The following is a 17,642-nucleotide window of genomic DNA, read 5'->3' as shown; positions in this document are numbered from 1 at the left end:
ATATAAGTGGTGCAAACCTCAACTCTATGAGTTGTTTTTATGAGGTTGAGTTAGGTTTAAAGTCCATTTTGTAATATGGTATCAGAACCATTTTGAGTCTATCCTAGCAAGTTTTGTGTTGGGTCTCAGCGTGAGGGAGTTCAGTTTGTGATAGGTGTCGTAGTATGAGTTAGGGTTTAAGATTTAGAATTTATGAAGATTCATCTTATATGTGGTATGAGTTACGTGAAACTTTGGAGTAGTGTTTTTCATCATTCATTTTACCTTATCTTTTCTACAGTTTTTTTTTTTTTTACTTTTTTATTATGTTAATATGTATAAAAGTAAATACATTAGTTATAATGAATCTATATTCTTTGATGTCAATTTTAATAATGTTTGATGCTTCCTAAGAAATTCTCTTGGTCGTATGTGGAAACAAGCAATCTGTCCCAGATGTTTCATTTTATTTTGTATAATTTAATGTTGGAATTGAGGTTTGGATCTGATCCACTTCTGGTCTTGAGTTGGAATAATGGGGTGACAAATGCTTGCGCCAAAATAAAGAACAAGGGGACGATAATTGAATTTTATGAAGCTGAGGTTTCTTGATGTTCTGATGGATATGACATATTTTACTTGTTTGCTACTTACACTTCCATCCCCAGATTTTGGCTGCACCTTCACTGTTCTTTTTTAAATGTTCACTTTGGTTCTATGGCCTTCAAAGGTCAATGTCACTTTTCTTATCTCTAACAATATTTTACATTGAGTTAAAAGATTCTCCTAAGAAAGCGACACCAATTACTTTATGGTGATTAAATACATTAAAATAAAATAGTTTGTTTTCTTGAAAAAGAAATAATTGATTTTTCTCTTTCCATCTGCACAATATTTTTTAACTTTTTAGGTTTAGTTTTTCTCAATTCTTATTCATTATCTTAGTTTTTCTTCTTTCGCTCTCGATCGAAAAGATTTTTACAGGTTCTGAAATTCAAGTGTTTGATATTTTGTGTAAACTTTTACTTGAAACTTGTGTTTATTTATATGTATCTATTGGATCGAAATTACTGTAGGTAAAGAAATGGATTTTAAGCCTAACTCAACCTCATAAAATCGGTTCATGGAGGTGAGGTTTGCACCCATTTATATATTATGAAATGTCCTTATCTCTAGTCGATGTAGGATTTTCAACACACCTCCCTCACGCCGAGGCTACCAACTCATGCGTAGAGATCGAAATGGCTCTGATACCATGTAAAGAAGTGGGTTTTAAGCCTAACTCAACCTCATAAAACTGACTCATAGGGATGAGGTTTGCACCCATTTATATATTATAAAATGTCCTTATCTCAAGTCGATGTGGAATAATAAGTTGTAATAATAGGTTTGGGGTGAATTGGTGGAGGATTGGGAAGTGGTGAATAGATTAGGCGAAGTTGAAAGCAGAAAGAGGGAAGTTTGGAGTGTTTTTAGGGTTTGGAATGTATTTTTGGGCATAAAGTTGTGGCAGGAAGAAGAAGTTGGAGTGACGTGATTGGATATGAAGGACCACAAGTGGAAAGATACGTCCATACTCATTTCAGTTGAAATTTTTGACAATTCGAAGACAAGCCATACGACAAAATTTCTAATCAGCGCAATGTTTTTGAAGGTAGTTTAGTGGGAAAAAACAAAAAGTACAGAACAAAGGGAAAAGGGTTTTGATCCTTTATTCTTAATTATGTGGCAATGAACCATGGTCCTCTCCTGCCACCAATAACTGCCCTGTAACACATTAATCACAACCCTCTTCTGCTAATAACACTGCATGCTTTTATGCAGTCGTTGAGAAATGGAATGTGCTCTACCCACTCTGCTTCATCATTTCAATTCCATTCATGATTTTCAATTTCATTCAAAAATTTAAAAAACTAAAAGAGGACGGTGAAACAATTAATTTTCCTTTTCTCCCTCACACGGTTTCTCGATCTTTTACTGATGATTTATGTTTTTTTCATTCAATCTATGTGGATTTTACTTGTTCTCAATTACTGGATTTAGACTATTTCTTAATTATTAGATTTGGGTCAACTTTTAACTTGGATCCAGATTCACATTCAATCAAGATTTGATGAGTGTACTTGTAAGATATTATAATGATAAAATCTTAATTATTAAAAACAATTGTAAAATAGATCACCTATTTAACGACCTTTCACTCTTTTGACTTTAAACCCATTCATAACCCATTTAGTAGACACTAATATATTGGGGATAAAGATATGAGAAAATAAAATGGAATGAAATAAAAGACACGATGATGCAATATAAGCTTTTTAAAAATAAGATATATTTATATATATATATATCAATTTTATCTCATATTTAATGTATAATATCATAAATATTGGATAATATTGATGATAGATGGTGGGAATTGGTATGATGATATAATGATAAAAATAATAATAATATAAATGTTAATGTTAATAGAAATGATGATAGTAATAATAATGGTAACATAATAAAAGTTCTGAAAATGATAATGACAATATTTGAGGAATAATAAACGCCATATTAAAGATAATGATAAAAATGTGATGTTAATAATTCTAATAGAGGTGAGAGTAGAATGAAAGTCCATTTTTTACTCGCATTCCTTACCCGAAACAAAATGGTAGTATAATTTATCAATGTACCTTAAAGATATTGTGATTAGACCAAAAAAAACTTGCTTGAAGTATTGAACTTTTAACATTTTGTGACTTTGATCTCAATTTTGTGCTAAAAAGATGTCTTAATGAAATAAAAAAAAATAGTGTATAATTTACTATTGACCTTAATTATTATATGAAACTTTTGAATATATCCAATTAAACTCCCTAATAAAAGAATAAGAAGTTGAAGTGATTTAAACCTTCATTTTCTTTCTATTGACAATGTCAATGTTTTGTCATCAATTCTATTAAGCTATCATTATTAAAATTAATCATAACTTTTTCGATGTCAATGTTTTGTCATCTTCATAACTTTTTTTAGATTTTTATTTTCAAAATAAACTATATTATTTAATATTAAAGTATTGGATAATTTATTTTTTTATAAATACACTATTACTTAATAAAATTATAGAATAAAATGAATAATAACTATATTGTTATTATTTTTATTAATGTTATTTAGTAATTTTAGTTAAGTATCATGTTAAATAGGGTCGTGAATATGATTCTAAAATGAAATAACAATAAATAAAAAAAATCATTGAATAGAAACCAATTTTATATAAAAAAAAAAAGAGTTGTTATATTGACTAAATTAAATACTATTTTAGAGACTAAACAATTTTTTGGTTTCTAAATTAGTTTCTATTATTGATAAATAGTTTATAAATTAATATCTAATTAGTTATCAAAGTTTTTGCTACCAAATTTAGAATCTAAATAATTGATAGTTAAAACATTTGTAGTTAATTAGATACAAATTTAGAAACTATTTATCAATAATAGAAACTAATTTAGAAATTTATAATTTTTTTAGTCTCTAAAATGATTTTTAATTTAGTCATAACAATTAATTATTTTTTGTCTCTAAAATTGATTTCTATTTAATGATTTTGTTGCAGTGTAAATTTATAATCGCATTATTGTTGAATTATTGGATCCAATCGAACACCCTACAAATATGTAGGCCATGTCATTAACAAAAGGGTAGAAGAAATCATTTTAAAAAATCCAGAACCAGCAAAACTCAGAAAATCACTTTTTATAAACAAACCATGAACATTACTCAAGATACATCCAAAGCAACACTTCCTTAGTTATAGGTATACTAGGTTAGAAGCTATTTTGGTTTTATCTTTATAAAAATACAACACTTTAAGTTTAAGTTAATCTCTGACTTAATAAAATGAAATTTGTCTTTATTTATATATTATAATTTATTTGTATCCTTCAATCGAAAAGAGAAAACCCAAAAAAATAAAAACAAACACATAATATTACATATTTTTATTGAACTCGTCCTAGAAATTTTATAAAAATAAGAAGAAACAATTAATCGAAAATATTCACTCCCATTCAATCAGGTACTGAAGAGAATTTAAAAACTATAGAATAATGCTCGAATCTATATTATGGATAAGCCTTTGTTAATGGTTATGGAAGTAGAAGAACTCCTACTAAGGTTTTTTCATTTTTTTAGAACCCACAATAAAAAAAAACTATTAAATAAAAATTAATTTTAGAAATTAAAAATAAATAATCATTATATTAATTCAATAAAATATTATTTTAGAAATTATAAATATATAAAATAAAATTTATGAATTAATTTTTAAACTGGTATATAATTTACTACTAAAATCTTGCCTACTAAGACTTATTGTAAATAACTTGAAATTAAAAGAAAAAAAGTACTTTATGGTCTTTTTCTTTCCACAATTTTCATTGCATTATATATAAATTTAATGCAATGCATTTAATGAAAGCTTGCAACAACAACATACAGTGTTGTAGTTTGAAATAGTAGAGTAGTGGACCTTATAATAAAGGGTGCACCATAAACATATATTTTATTAATATGTAGCCTTGTGTAGAAATAAACAGCATAATACAATGGTTTGCAAAGGACTATGGTAGTTGGAAACTTTGTTGATTGGTGAGTGAAGAGACATAAGCATAATGATGTTGAATGGTCTTAACCTTATACAGAGATGGGAATGGGAAGTGGGTTAATTGTCAATTCTACATGTTCTCTATACACCAAGCAGAGTGGCCATGCATCAACACCTCTTATGCATACCATTTTTTGGACACAAATAGATACTTTATCAATAATCACTATGTACCACCACACAAACCCAACCCACCACACCTTCATTTTCCACACTACCCATACTTTTCTTACTTTTCTTATCTATAAAACTTTAACTAACTCAATACTCTTAACTTTTTTTTTTTTATAGTTTGATTTTTCTATCACACGAACGATCTGTGTTTTGTATCATTTGGTCTTAGACGATTTTATTAGAAATAGATATTTTTGTATAATATTGTGATAGACGGTCACTATGGAGTATAGTGTTAGACGGTCTACACATAAGCAGACACTCATATGTCTTTTTAGTGTTAAATCAACGTCTACTAAGTGTTAGACGGTCAACGTTTTCTCCTGAGTAACAATTTCTCTTCCTATTATAGATTCTTTTTACTTCTCTATAATTTACATAATATGATTATATGTTTTTCGTTTTTCTTTCTTCTTTGTCTCAAATGTATACCTTGTTTTTTTTATGAATAAAACTTCAATGTTCTTCTTTCTTTTATTTGTAGGTATTTTCTATCATAATATCAATAGTAAATAATGTTATCTTCTAAAAAGTTTTTTTTTTTAGCCTTTTGTTCTTCATTTTTTATTTTGTTTTTGTTAATAAAACAAAACAAAAAAACAAAGAAAGAAGTTAAGAGAATGCAACTCAAGAATAAAAAATTAAGTAATCAATTAATTACTCTATATTCACTTGAATGTGTTGAGTTAATGTTTTTTGTTTTCAGTTTTTCTTTTTTAATCTCCTAAGTTGCTCATTTAAGAACATTAAGTATGAGTACCTCAGTAAATTGATATAAGAGTATTCTAACTTAATCAAAAGTTAGTAAGCGACTGTGTTAACAAAGAGTTTTCACTATTTTTTTTCCCACTTGAACAAAATTGTCTTTTATGAAAATATATGTGAACTAAAAAAATTGTAAGTAAATCTGAGTTTAGTTTGTCAGAAGCTGGAAAACTTACTATTCACCTCTTTGCAAACCAACCCAAAGTAGAAACCCATGTGAATGGGACATCAAAATAAATGACAACACTTATGAGTATTAATTGTAGTGGTCATGAGATGAAAGGTTGCAGAATCTATTCTTCTAAGGCATCAACTTCATATCCATTCCCTGTTTTCCTTTTTGATAATTCCATTTCCTATTTTATGTAAAAAAATCTCCCATTAAACCCTTACTTGTAGCTTCCAACATACTTCTCTTCTAATGCTCTATTCCTACTACTTCTGTTTATGTTTATGAAAGAGAAATTATTATTTTTTTATCAGTAAATCTTTATAAGAAAATTATGAAATAAAAATTAATTTTAAAAACGAAAAAAATAATGAGTTGTTATAGTGACTAAATTAGACACTATTTTAAAAATAAAAAATTATTGGTTTTTAAATTAGTTTATATTATTATTAAATAATTTTTAAATTGGTATCTAATTAGCAATCAAGTTTTTTGTTACCAAATTTAGAATATAAATAATTGGTAGTTAAAATCTTGATAGTTAATTAGATACCAATTTAGAAACTATTTAAAAATAATATAAATTAATTTAGAAAGTAATTTTTTTTAATCTCTGAAATGATCTCTAATTTAGTCACTATAGCAACTAATTTTTTTGTCTCTAAAATTGGTTTTTATTTAATGATTTTCTTGTAGGACATTTATTTAATGATTTTCTTGTGACAAAATTTTTTTTCTTTAAATTGATAAAAATAATAGATTCATAAATCTCCAATTCTTCTTGTATATTAGAGAGTCCGAAAGCAATCAAATGAGAGCATCCTAACCCTAACCCACATGTATAACTTTTATGAAGACAAACTTCCAACCAACTCAACTACATAACTTTGGTTCCATCACTTATTTGGTTCCACCAAAGCTAATATTAGGAAAACTTGTGAGCTCAATACAAAGACCCTCTTGCGTGGTCTAAAGTAGTCCATTGAATATGTGGGTGATGTTGTGGCAAAAAACTTCATTAAAATTATTTTTCTTCACAATCTCAAGTGATATGATATGCATTCTAGCAAGCAAGCCATAAGTCTTTGCAAAATTTCTTTGTAACAAAAGAGAATAATTGTTAATCTTTTGGATTAGTTAACAAGTGAAGGTTGACTATGTCTAACTTTGGTAATAACCTTTTAATGTGTAACTTGGTTTCCAATATTAATAGTATCTGAGTTTTCGGTATGTAAGATTGTTTTCACAAAAGAATAAGAAATTTTGAATTTTTTTAATCAAATTACTTGCTTATATTGAGTGAAAAAAATGTTTTACATTTATAGTTTCACGGTACCAACGAAGCTCTATAGAAAAAAAAATCGTTAGTATTGAATATCCCACATCGATTAGAGATAAGGTCAATTTATAGTAAATAAGTCGATGCAAATCTCGTTTTTACAAACCAGTTTTGTAAGGTTGAATTAAGCTTAAAATTCATTTTTATAGAGTTATCGAATAAGATGAGATGAGTTAGGGAGACAATCACTACAAGAAAATCATTAAATAGAAACTAATTTTAGAGACTAAAAATAATTAGTTGTTATAGTAACTAAATTACAGACCATTTTAGAGACTAAAAGAGTTTTTGGTTTCTAAATTAGTTTCTATTATAGTTAAATAGTTTCTAAATTGGTATCTAATTAGCTACCAAATTTAAAATCTAAATAATTGGTAGCAAAAACCTCCTCGAACAACCAACTCGAGATCCAAATGTTGTCTTGCAGGAGGACTCCTCGAACGTGGGGCTTCTTTTCCCGTTCAATCTCATCAAATGCTTACTCCTAATCGTCTTGATATTGCATTCTCTTAAATATATTTTTTTATAAAAAAAAATAAAAATAGAAACTACTCCCAAAAATATAAAATAATAAAAATACATAAATTTGATCTAAAATATTAAATATGAGAATGGAAAGGAAGATAGGGTTGATGTGACTAAATCATGAAAAATAACATCTTTTAATTCGAGTGAGTGTTATCAATATCTTTAATGTTTTGTTTGGATTGAAGAGTGAAAAATTGAGGGTGTGGAGAAGTGAAAATGTGAGAATTTGAGAAGAAAGTTTAGTGTGTTGGGATGTGTAGGTTAGAGTGGATGACTGAGGAAAGTTTATTGAAGTTTGTGAGTGATGTGATGGTTGTAGAAAAAAATTATTTATTTTTTGAATGTTTAAAATGTAAGTTTACAAATTTACCCTTATCTTTAAAATATTTAAAATATTTTGTAAAATTTAATTTAATTAATTTTTTATATAAAAAATACAAGTCTCTTATCAATTTTAGAACACAATTTTTTTATAAAAAAAATTATAAATAATATGATCACTGTAATTGAAAAAAAAATCACAAATTTATTTAATATATACAAAAATTAGTAAATTAATTTATATAATTAATATTATTTATTATTATATAATTTTTGTATATAAATAATTATTTTTATTTTTATTAATATCTAATACAAATAAAATTAATTTAAAATAATTATTAATAATAATATTTATTAAAATTATTTGATTTACATTTATCATGATTATTTTAAAATTTTATTTTAGTTAATATTATTATTTATATTATTAGTATTAATAATATTTTTTATTATTATAAATATATAAATGTATTTATACTATTATTATGTTATAAAATAATATTATATTATAAAATTATATACACAATCTATTCCTTTCTGTGTTAACCAACATAATCAATTACCCTTTTAGATTAGCAAGGGCATTTGCTGACATGAATTTCCTTCTCTTCTTGCTTTCTTCGTAGCTCACAAAGGATGTCTACAGTGTAGCATCGCATAAATCTTTGCTAGCATTTCTTCACACATCCGTAGAACCAAGCGCTTCATTCTACAATTCCGTCTTCAGCAACTGTACATCTGCAGATCCAAACATAACGTAACTCTTAAACTAGCAAAATGATCATCTGAGTTTAACAAGAGTCCATCTCTATTGAACTTGACCAAATAAGGTTAAAACTTATTATCATAACTTCTTGCTCCGCAAGAAAACCTAGACTTCTCATATGAAATTTAATCAAAATTGAGTTTTCTTTATAATTTTCTTCTCTTGTTCTAACAACTTCGTCTCTAACTCAAATTGCAAAGGCTAGATAATGCTTTATAGATTCCTCAAATGTGAAAGTCGAGATATGTGAAAGAAAAGGTTTATATATAAAAACTAACTGTTGACTAGTGCTATGCATTCATTTATACACAGTAAGGGTAGTTCTCAATGATTAGGTAAGCACATTGTACAAAAGAAATCTGTAGCTAGGAATTGCACATCCTGATAAACTCTTTACAATCAAGCAGCAATTGAAGTTAGAAACATAAAATAGAGATCTGATTGTTTTAAGAAGGTTGAAAAAAAGAATGTCCTATGTTAAATGGAGCCAAAGGGGAATTTTTACATGGCCAAATCAAACTTCCTAAAAAATAATTTGCTTTGACAATCAAGCTTACAAAATATTCTTCATACTAGTTGTCCATCCAAAATGTTTCTTTTTTGTGTACCGTGGGGCAAAGTTGAGCCCAAACATCTCCTTGAAAGCCTGATCCGGCTCTACCGAACCCACCAGCTTTGCAACAATGTTGGCACTCTCTCTAATGTGGTCTATGTCATCTGTTTTTGACCACAAGCGATGGGACAGCTGCAACCTTCTATGCTTTGAACTTATACGAATTCCCCATTTAATATACAAGTTCTCTCTTTCAGATTTTGACAGCTTCTTCTCCATTTGTTTGCTCAACATCTGTCTCTCAACTCTCAGGTACCTCTGGCTGTTTGCAAAAGAAAGGCATTGTAGGTTTTGTAATCACAAAAAGTTGTGAAACTTATAGTTTAAATAAAAATTCATAAATCTTTTTAAAGAGGATTAATGCTTGAAGTCTTACCTTGTTTCAGGGTTAAGGATACGTCCGTCTTCCACAGTCTCATTCCCTTTGGCAAAAGTTTGCTTGAGATAAAACAGCCTTCTTAGCTCTACTTCCATATAGATAGAATCTGATGGGTCTCCTTTGAATAGAAGGAAAAAGTAAGTCCTGTGAACCAATGAAACATGACAAGCATGCCAGAGTCCAATAATCTCTTCCTGCAGCCGCTTAAATTCTGAAGGCCATTCCAACTGTTTTCCTTCCTCAGATTGCAATGGGTCCAAACCGACATCTTTGAACTTCTTTGCAGTATTATCGGACTGCAAACCAGTTGCTGGAACCTGCCATGCAAGTTAAGTCATAATCACTGGTTGAAATCTCATTACAGGATGGGCTTGGTTAATAATATAGGAATGCTACTTCCCATCACTTGCATGGTTAACCAAAATTCAAAACTGAATCGGTATAGTAGATTAGAAGCATTCTTAGTTGGATCAAAGGAAGACACACAAAAAAACAAATTAAGGAAGATGAACAACTAGAAGCATACCTCGGGGTTCGCTTGCAGATTTGAACTTTCAAGACCATCATCTTTTTCCTTTTCTCCCGGTGCTAATGAATTGTCGTCATAACCTACGTAATCGATATCTGTTTTCGTATTCAGTATATCTACAGTACTTCCCTGGGAATTCTCGTGATCATCCCATGGTAACATCTCAGTATTGGCATTACAATTGAGTGTATAAGTCTTTTGAAGGCCCTCCGGTCTTCCAGTGAAGTCTTTTTCGCTTCCTATTGGGGGTGTGTTCTGAATTATTTCTTCTTGGTCAAACCAATCTGAAGATGTATCTCTCATGAGAGTCGCTTTACAACTTCTGCTTCTGGTTAATTTGACGGCTTTAGAACAAGATGAACCACTTTGTGTCAGCGATGGAGATATTTTCTCTGGAGAGGGAAGAACAAAACGTTCTTCTAAGCTGTTTATTTCTTTGTTTTCCTTTAGCTCAGCTGACCACAAATCTAGATTTTCTTTGCATCTGTTATCAACTTCGGTTAATCCTGAGACGGTTGGAGATGATGCAACAGAGTCTGTGTATACATTTTTACTTATATCTGCTGGATTTGAATGTGTAGGGGTGTCTGTAATCATGTCTTCTGACTCAATGCACCTAACTTCCCTGCAACCTTCCTCTAAATTATCTTCGTGCTGTTCTTCAACACTTTTCTGATCCAAATCATTACTTGCACCATCAAGACTTTCAATAGAAAACACAGGAGAAGGAATCCTGACGGGAATACTCTTTTCCAAATCAGGAAGTTGGAAATAGTTCTCATCAGAACTAATGCTATGTCCATCTGAATATTGAGATGCATCAAAAGATCTGACACTCTCAATGCAGTCAAAACTTGGCAATTTTGGTCGCTCGGCAGTTTGATTATCAAAGTCATATGAACTTCGCACACGTAATTTGGGATATTGATTACCCAAACTGTCCTGTATATTGGGTTTGAACATAAAATAAATTAAAAAAGAATGACAATTACTACTTTTAATGCTTTAGAGTAGGCAAATATAGTACACATACCAATTCAGTTGAGGACGTATCTTCTCCAACCACTTGAAGCATATCCTTAATTTGAGATTGAGCAAGGTCCCGCTGCATCCTCAGATCCATTACCTCTCTCTTTAACTGCAAGAACAGAGGAACAACAGCTGGTTTCATATTTACAGCTTAAAAGGGAAACACAAGCTCAGACTTTAGGAAATCATAGTGCCCTCATTCCCCATATATTCTAAAACTCATCTGCTGGTTGGGCGTACATGGTCAGTAACGATACATAGTGGAAAACATTTGAAGTTATGTCACCAAAATGCTTTTTTTTTTTATATATCTAAAAAGACCAGCTGAAACTAGCTGTTCTGTGAGCACTTCAGGGACCCTTGTTGTCTAAGAATAAAAAGTCTACATCAGGGAAGGTGTGGAATAAACCCTGAACTGCTGAACATTACAGGACTAGTAACAAATAGTTTAAATTAAATAACAATCAGGAAAGAATGTACTATCTTACAAACAGTGCAAAATCTACTTTTACCTTTTAAGGAAATGCACTTACATGATGTAACATTGTGGTTAATATATTTCATTAGCGTAATAAATTCTACTCTGACAGACGTAATGAATCTTTGTTCTGAAAATGTTGATCCTTACCATCTCAATCAGGAGATCTTTTTCCTTCAGTAATGCTGAAGTATCAGGTTTAAGGCACGTTGGCCCTGAATTTTTTAAGTCACTTTCCAGTCTAGCCAACTCTTTTTGCAGTTGCTTGACCAACAACTTATCAGACATCACTACGTTGACTTTTGCGTTGGTTGTCACTTCTTTAGCACAACTAGCAAATAAAAGGGTATTTCTGGTTTGTTCAACATGGCTTCTTGCAGGGCTCATGGTGCAGATGATTGCAGTTTTAGCATTGCCAGCTAATGAGGACTGCAGTATGCGCGTTAGCTTTGAATCTCTGAAAGGAATATGTCCATTTCTCCCCTTGCTGTCATCAAAATAATTGTTTTTAGGTTAAAGCAATGTTTCTTAAAAATGAGTACAAAAGATTCTTTATATATCAAACATTGATTGTATTGACACATTCGGTCAGTTAATGAAAAAAAGTTTGAAAACGTTTCTTCTCTTCATAATTCCCAATATAATAATAAACTTCGTAGTAACAGAGTCAATGGCCAGATTATTGCATAATAATAATGTAAATTAACGATTAAGTAGTGTCCTAGTGTTTTCGGCATTAAATGGTAAATATTTGTGTCTTTCATTGGTTGTCAATATTTATTATCTATAATCTTTTTGTACCACAATTAGAGTATATCTATAAAAACAGAGAAAAAGCTCACCAGTTAATCTATATGAACATGCATACAAGTGAACAGTGAAATGACAGATGATGAAAAAAAAGAGAGAAAGACGACAGAAAAACTATGGTGGTTTCCTTTTTTGTATTAATACAGTTTTGCAGGTTCTAGCGTTGTAAAGATCAGTAAATAAAAAAAATCACCTCATATTTGAATTTTGAAGAGGGGGTTAAGAAATCACCATATGTCATTATAAGAAAAGTAACCTCATGTAGCCAAAAAAAGCTATATGTTTATAAAACAGTGAACAATCTTCCAACAACACTTATCTCTGCTATTTCAAACATGCTCAAAGATTGGTTGCTTGTGGGGTAAAGTTCTGGATAAGGCTAAACGTATGTGGAGACAGTATGCATTTAGTTGAGTAAAATATATATTGAAATGCAAACTTCATAAGCTAACCTCAGTTTGCGGATGACAGTTCCTAGAGTTAGTAAACTACGATTTATGTGGCAACCCTCTTTCAACCTCGTACCACCTGAATTAGTTTGGGATGCCCGCTCACTCCCAGCAAGATCAACGAAATTCTGTACCCGGGGAAAAATATTTAGTTTCGATTACTGTTCTTCAACATAAAAAAGTATTCTTCTATATTTTTCTGTAATCAGAGTGAATCAGTCGTACCACAGAAGCGGCAAGGGAGCTCATTTTGTCATTTCCCATAAATTCACTTGCAGAACTTTCAACTGTCTGAAGAATCACATTATTTAGGAAATCTTAGCAATGAGGTCCAATTAACTTCTTTTCCCTTGCACAAAAATAGGAACATACGTACCAGTCTAAGAATCTGATGAGATCTGGAGCTCACTTCATTCAGTGCTGTCTCCCCTATTTGCCTTTGAGCTGAAAAATGCAATCAATTTTGTGATAACTTAGCAGTCAGCTCTGGCAGGGCAAAAACTCAATTTGTATTGAGGAAAATTAAACGAAAACAAAAATTAATAGAGCAAATCTCCTTAGTCCTTACCTTCACAGAAAAAAATGAGTTCTTGAAAATGGTTCCAGTTCCTTAAAGTTTCCTCTGTGAGTCTCTCAACAACTGTCCCTTTCTGTTCAACTTGCAAACTGTTAATATAATGTAGAAGCACTAGCTTTTTGAAAAATCTGATAAAAGATATTTACCTCTGGATCATCAAGAAGTCTGAGAGGTGTACTGTCAACGCTAAGGAGGTCCCTGACAGATTCATTATAGATCTCCAATGCCGAAAACTTCAAAACAAAATCCCTTTCCGCGTGCTGTGAAAAATCAAAATGTAATCAATATAGGGTTCTGACAATGAAAAGGCCATGCAGTGATTAATCGATGAGTTCAGATTTCATTTACCTTTTGAATGTAGTTGAAAATATCTGCTAAAGCGTACTCTGTTACACCACTCATGGTGTGTGTTTTTCCGCTGCTTGTTTGTCCATATGCGAAAATGCTTGCTGATCAAATAGTTAATCAAAGACCAAATAAGCCCATATAGGAATTCCAAGGAAGTTCATTCTAATGAAGGAAGAAAGGCAGATAAAGGGGAAAAAACTCACAGTTGATGCCCCTGAGAACTGAAAGAGCAACTTCCTTAGCTGCTTCTTCATACACCTGCCTTGTGTGGGCGTCACTACTAAATACTCGATCTACAGCAAAAAAGAAAAAAAAAATTAAGGTGAATCAAGAGAGGAACTTAATTTTAGCTTTTAACCCATGTTGATCTAATGAAATTAAAGCCATGAGTATGGTGTTGGTAGAATTGTTTAAATGGATAAAAACAATGAACCGCCTTCTATTTCCATGTATAGAAACGACCAGATTTATGACAGTTTTATATAACTTTGACTAAACAAAGATCCCAAAGAGCCCTTGATTGAAAACCCCGAAACATTCCAGCAACTTGCGCCACCAACATCAATTATGATGAATTCCTACCACATCCTCCAAGTTAATTCATTTGGCCTTATCTTATAAATGAAAAACCATTCAAAACACCCAACAATTTCACAACCCTGGTAGCCTTGTATGAAGCAAATTAATTTAAGTCCGTGTTTCCACTAACTTATTATTCACTCAAAAATGTTTTCAGCCCAAAGCATTCTGCATCTCGACCATAAGCTTTCATACATAAACCTAACATCAGCAAATATACGCATGGATTCGTAAGGTTAGCCTCTTCATACCAAATGTATAAGTTGTTGGATACAGGGACCTTTCTGTAGCTGAAAGGTTGCTCCTGTACATGATGGTAGCGTCATTAATGCATTCCCATTCAGACAGATCATTTCTTGCGAGCTCCTTTTCATTCACAGGTCTCACGCGAACAGAAACAAGAATCCTCTCCTCACTGCCTGCTGAGCCTTGCATTGCCTCCTCCTCTGCAATGGAACCCATTTCTTCTACTTTCTCTCTAAAACTTCAATGCCCCCAGTGACAACGAAACCATGTCCCGAATTCAAAGTACCCCAAAAAGGCCACTTCGGCATTCAGTTATTTTATTACTTTTTAAGTTGTTTTCTGAATCTTGTTTTGTACTATTGCTGGGACGGTATGGAACACAAGGGCCACCAAAGCTTTCAACCCCCAATCATTATCTGCTGCTACAAAATAATCGAAGGTTACAACTCCATAAACAAGAAATGAAAATAAAAAGAATGATATTGTTCTCGCAGTTTTAAATTCAAAGATACCAGAGAGGGGCCAAAAATAATAATTGACCAGCATGACATGCTCATATAATTTTACACAAAAATACGGTGCTCTGCCTATTCTAATCGAAAAATTGTAGTTTTCTGGGATGTTCCCCAAGACACAGAACAGACTGTCAAATTCTCCCTCACATGGAACATTGAACTTTTAGACTTAGTTTTAGAGAGTTACCAACGGCGACAAAGACTAGGGAGTCAAGTTTTGCAGGAAATTCTTCACCAACTTGGTGTGCTGCGAAATTTAGGAATAAAATATCTGGAATGGTATTGCCAGAAGAAAAGAAAATTTTGAATGGATGTAATTATCTTACTAAAATTCCTACGTGTTTCTCTTGTGTAGAATTGTCTTCTTGTTCTCCTAAATTTAACATGTATAAGATGATCCAAACAAAAAAGGAGATAAATTAGAAACAAAAGATTATATTAAAAATAAAACCATAATTGTAAAGTGCCTCATTGCTGAACCGTTAATCTGACGCAAATTTTGCCGTGTTTAAGAAGAAACGGTTAAAATTAGAACTGGAGATCCCGAATAAATATCCGAGCTTCAGATAATAAACATTAATCTATTAGTACGGATCAAGCACAAGGAAATTCACATTTTCAGCAAAAACAAAACTCTATATCAAATTAAAAAGAAAAAAGAAAAAGCTCTCACAAATACTAACAAATCAATAAAGACAACAACACGAATGATGATAATATTCATAAGCCTTAATAAGCAACAACAGAGAAGGCTTTTAGCCTCGGTAGTGTGAAAAATAAAATACAATGCGGAAGTTGAGAAACAAGTTCTGAAAAAAATGAACGGAAAAGCAAAATAAAAATGCAGGAAAAAAAACTTGAAAGAAAAAAAAAACGTCGAAGCATTTCTTCACCTGCGCAAACGCAAGCTGAAATCGAACAGTAAGAGAAGAAGGTGAGAAAAAGGAAAAATGGAAGTTGAAAGTTGTTGAGAGGTGCAGTAAGATGCGTTGTTAAAGAGAAGAAAGGAAAATGGTGAAAGCATGAAAATGGTGAGAGTGTGTTATGTGCTTTTGAAACAGTGAGGAGAAGATATAGCGTCTCCCTCTTAATTTGTTAGTTGCAGTTCACTCTACATTTTTTTTCACCCTTTTTTCTTTCTTTTTTTCAAACAAATTTAACGACCGCGCTATAAACAAACACTCCTCGCTCAGAGATCACAGATCACAATCGCTGGAAATTACCAACCTACCCGCTACATTGTACCAGTCTACCTGATTCACATTGCTAAATATCTTTAATTTTTTATTTTTTTAAATCTATAACATATTCTCTCGATACTATCAATTTATGTGTAAAACTACACAATAAATAATTCAAGAGCAGAATAAAACTAATAAATTTTCACTAAAATAAATTCTATATAATTCTAGTACAATCATAAAAAATTAATTTTAAGTTTAACTCTATTTTATAAAATAATATTAATGATATTTTAATAATTTGATTTATTACGAAATGCAATTTAATTAATGTAGTATAAGCTTAAATAATTCTCTTAAATGACGTATCCGTGTCGAACATACGTATTGGTGTCCACACTCGTAAGACACTTATTAGTGAAGTGTTTAATTCAAAAATTATTTGTTGGACTTTTTAAAATTCTAGCACGGTTCTAACACAATTTTAAAAGATATAAATACAATATTTTATAAGAACTCAAATTTATTGTATAAATTTTTATTATAATTAAAAAATAAGAAATAAATTCTTTTGAATTTATCATAAAAAAATATCTTTATGTTTCCAAAAGAATTTCAAACATATTTTTTATATAAATATTTATTTTTAATTTATATAATTTTAAATTATATAAATTATATAATATATATATATTCGTGTTTTATATTTTAAAAATTATATATATTTTTGATGAGAGGCAAAAAAGGAAAAGAAAGGAGATGGGTTGAATTATGTAGGAAGAGAAGAGAGCATAAATAAATGGGTGAAACACATGCACGTGGTACCTTCTTTTTTTCAACTTTTACAGGTGCAGTCGTTGACGTGTGTGTGTGAAAAAAGATAACCACTGTACTACGGCACCACACTTACCTCCAACATAATTTCAACTTCTACACTCTGTTTTTCGTACGAAATATTATCTTTTCGTGTTTTATCCAATGTATAACACTAGAAGCCACAAGTTTGTAGGAAGAAAGGTGTGAAAAAATTAATCATTGAATCCAAATTTGGTACAACACCTGCGTTTGAGATTACCTTAATTGGAAATCACCGTATACAAATTCTTATATGATCAATGCTTAGAAACCAAACTCCTGTGTTTTTATCATACGTCTTCATAATTACTTTGTCACACAATTTTTCTTCTGGAAACCAATAGGACACAGAGCAA

At 30.7% G+C, this 17,642-nt stretch overlaps 1 protein-coding gene across 3 annotated transcripts; it reads right to left on the bottom strand.

The window, feature by feature from the left end:
- Positions 1–8,999: 8,999 nt before the first annotated feature.
- On the bottom strand, positions 9,000–16,381 carry LOC137808444 (kinesin-like protein KIN-7G). Of its 3 annotated transcripts, none has more exons than XM_068609561.1 (14): positions 16,144–16,381; positions 14,741–15,157; positions 14,114–14,203; positions 13,911–14,011; positions 13,709–13,822; positions 13,554–13,635; positions 13,362–13,429; positions 13,211–13,276; positions 12,989–13,113; positions 11,877–12,213; positions 11,253–11,357; positions 10,217–11,161; positions 9,688–10,007; positions 9,000–9,573 (listed from the first exon to the last, which is right to left on the bottom strand). In XM_068609561.1, the coding sequence occupies exons 2-14, from the start codon at positions 14,949–14,951 to the stop codon at positions 9,252–9,254; spliced, it is 2,886 nt and encodes a 961-aa protein (XP_068465662.1). In that variant the 5' UTR covers positions 14,952–15,157; positions 16,144–16,381; the 3' UTR covers positions 9,000–9,251. The 3 variants fall into 3 exon arrangements, with proteins under 3 accessions (XP_068465662.1, XP_068465664.1, XP_068465663.1); XM_068609563.1 differs by having other exon boundaries at positions 14,741–15,151; positions 16,144–16,344; XM_068609562.1 differs by lacking the exon at positions 16,144–16,381 and adding an exon at positions 15,438–15,609.
- Between the last annotated feature and the right edge of the window lie 1,261 nt (positions 16,382–17,642).

The sequence above is a fragment of the Phaseolus vulgaris genome, chromosome 3, assembly GCF_000499845.2.
Source record: "Phaseolus vulgaris cultivar G19833 chromosome 3, P. vulgaris v2.0, whole genome shotgun sequence".
In the NCBI taxonomy this organism is placed as follows: Eukaryota; Viridiplantae; Streptophyta; class Magnoliopsida; order Fabales; family Fabaceae; genus Phaseolus; species Phaseolus vulgaris.
This window is presented reverse-complemented; position numbering and strand designations above follow the sequence as displayed.

Bases quoted from the DNA above. Each gene is read 5' to 3' on its own strand.
- LOC137808444 (XM_068609561.1), bottom strand. From the start codon at position 14,951: ATGGGTTCCATTGCAGAGGAGGAGGCAATGCAAGGCTCAGCAGGCAGT. The intron at 13,823-13,910 runs GTAAATGAAATC...GATTTTTCACAG, and splicing joins TTTTCAACTACATTCAAAAG to CACGCGGAAAGGGATTTTGT. The intron at 13,277-13,361 runs GTACGTATGTTC...GTGATTCTTCAG, and splicing joins CTCATCAGATTCTTAGACTG to ACAGTTGAAAGTTCTGCAAG.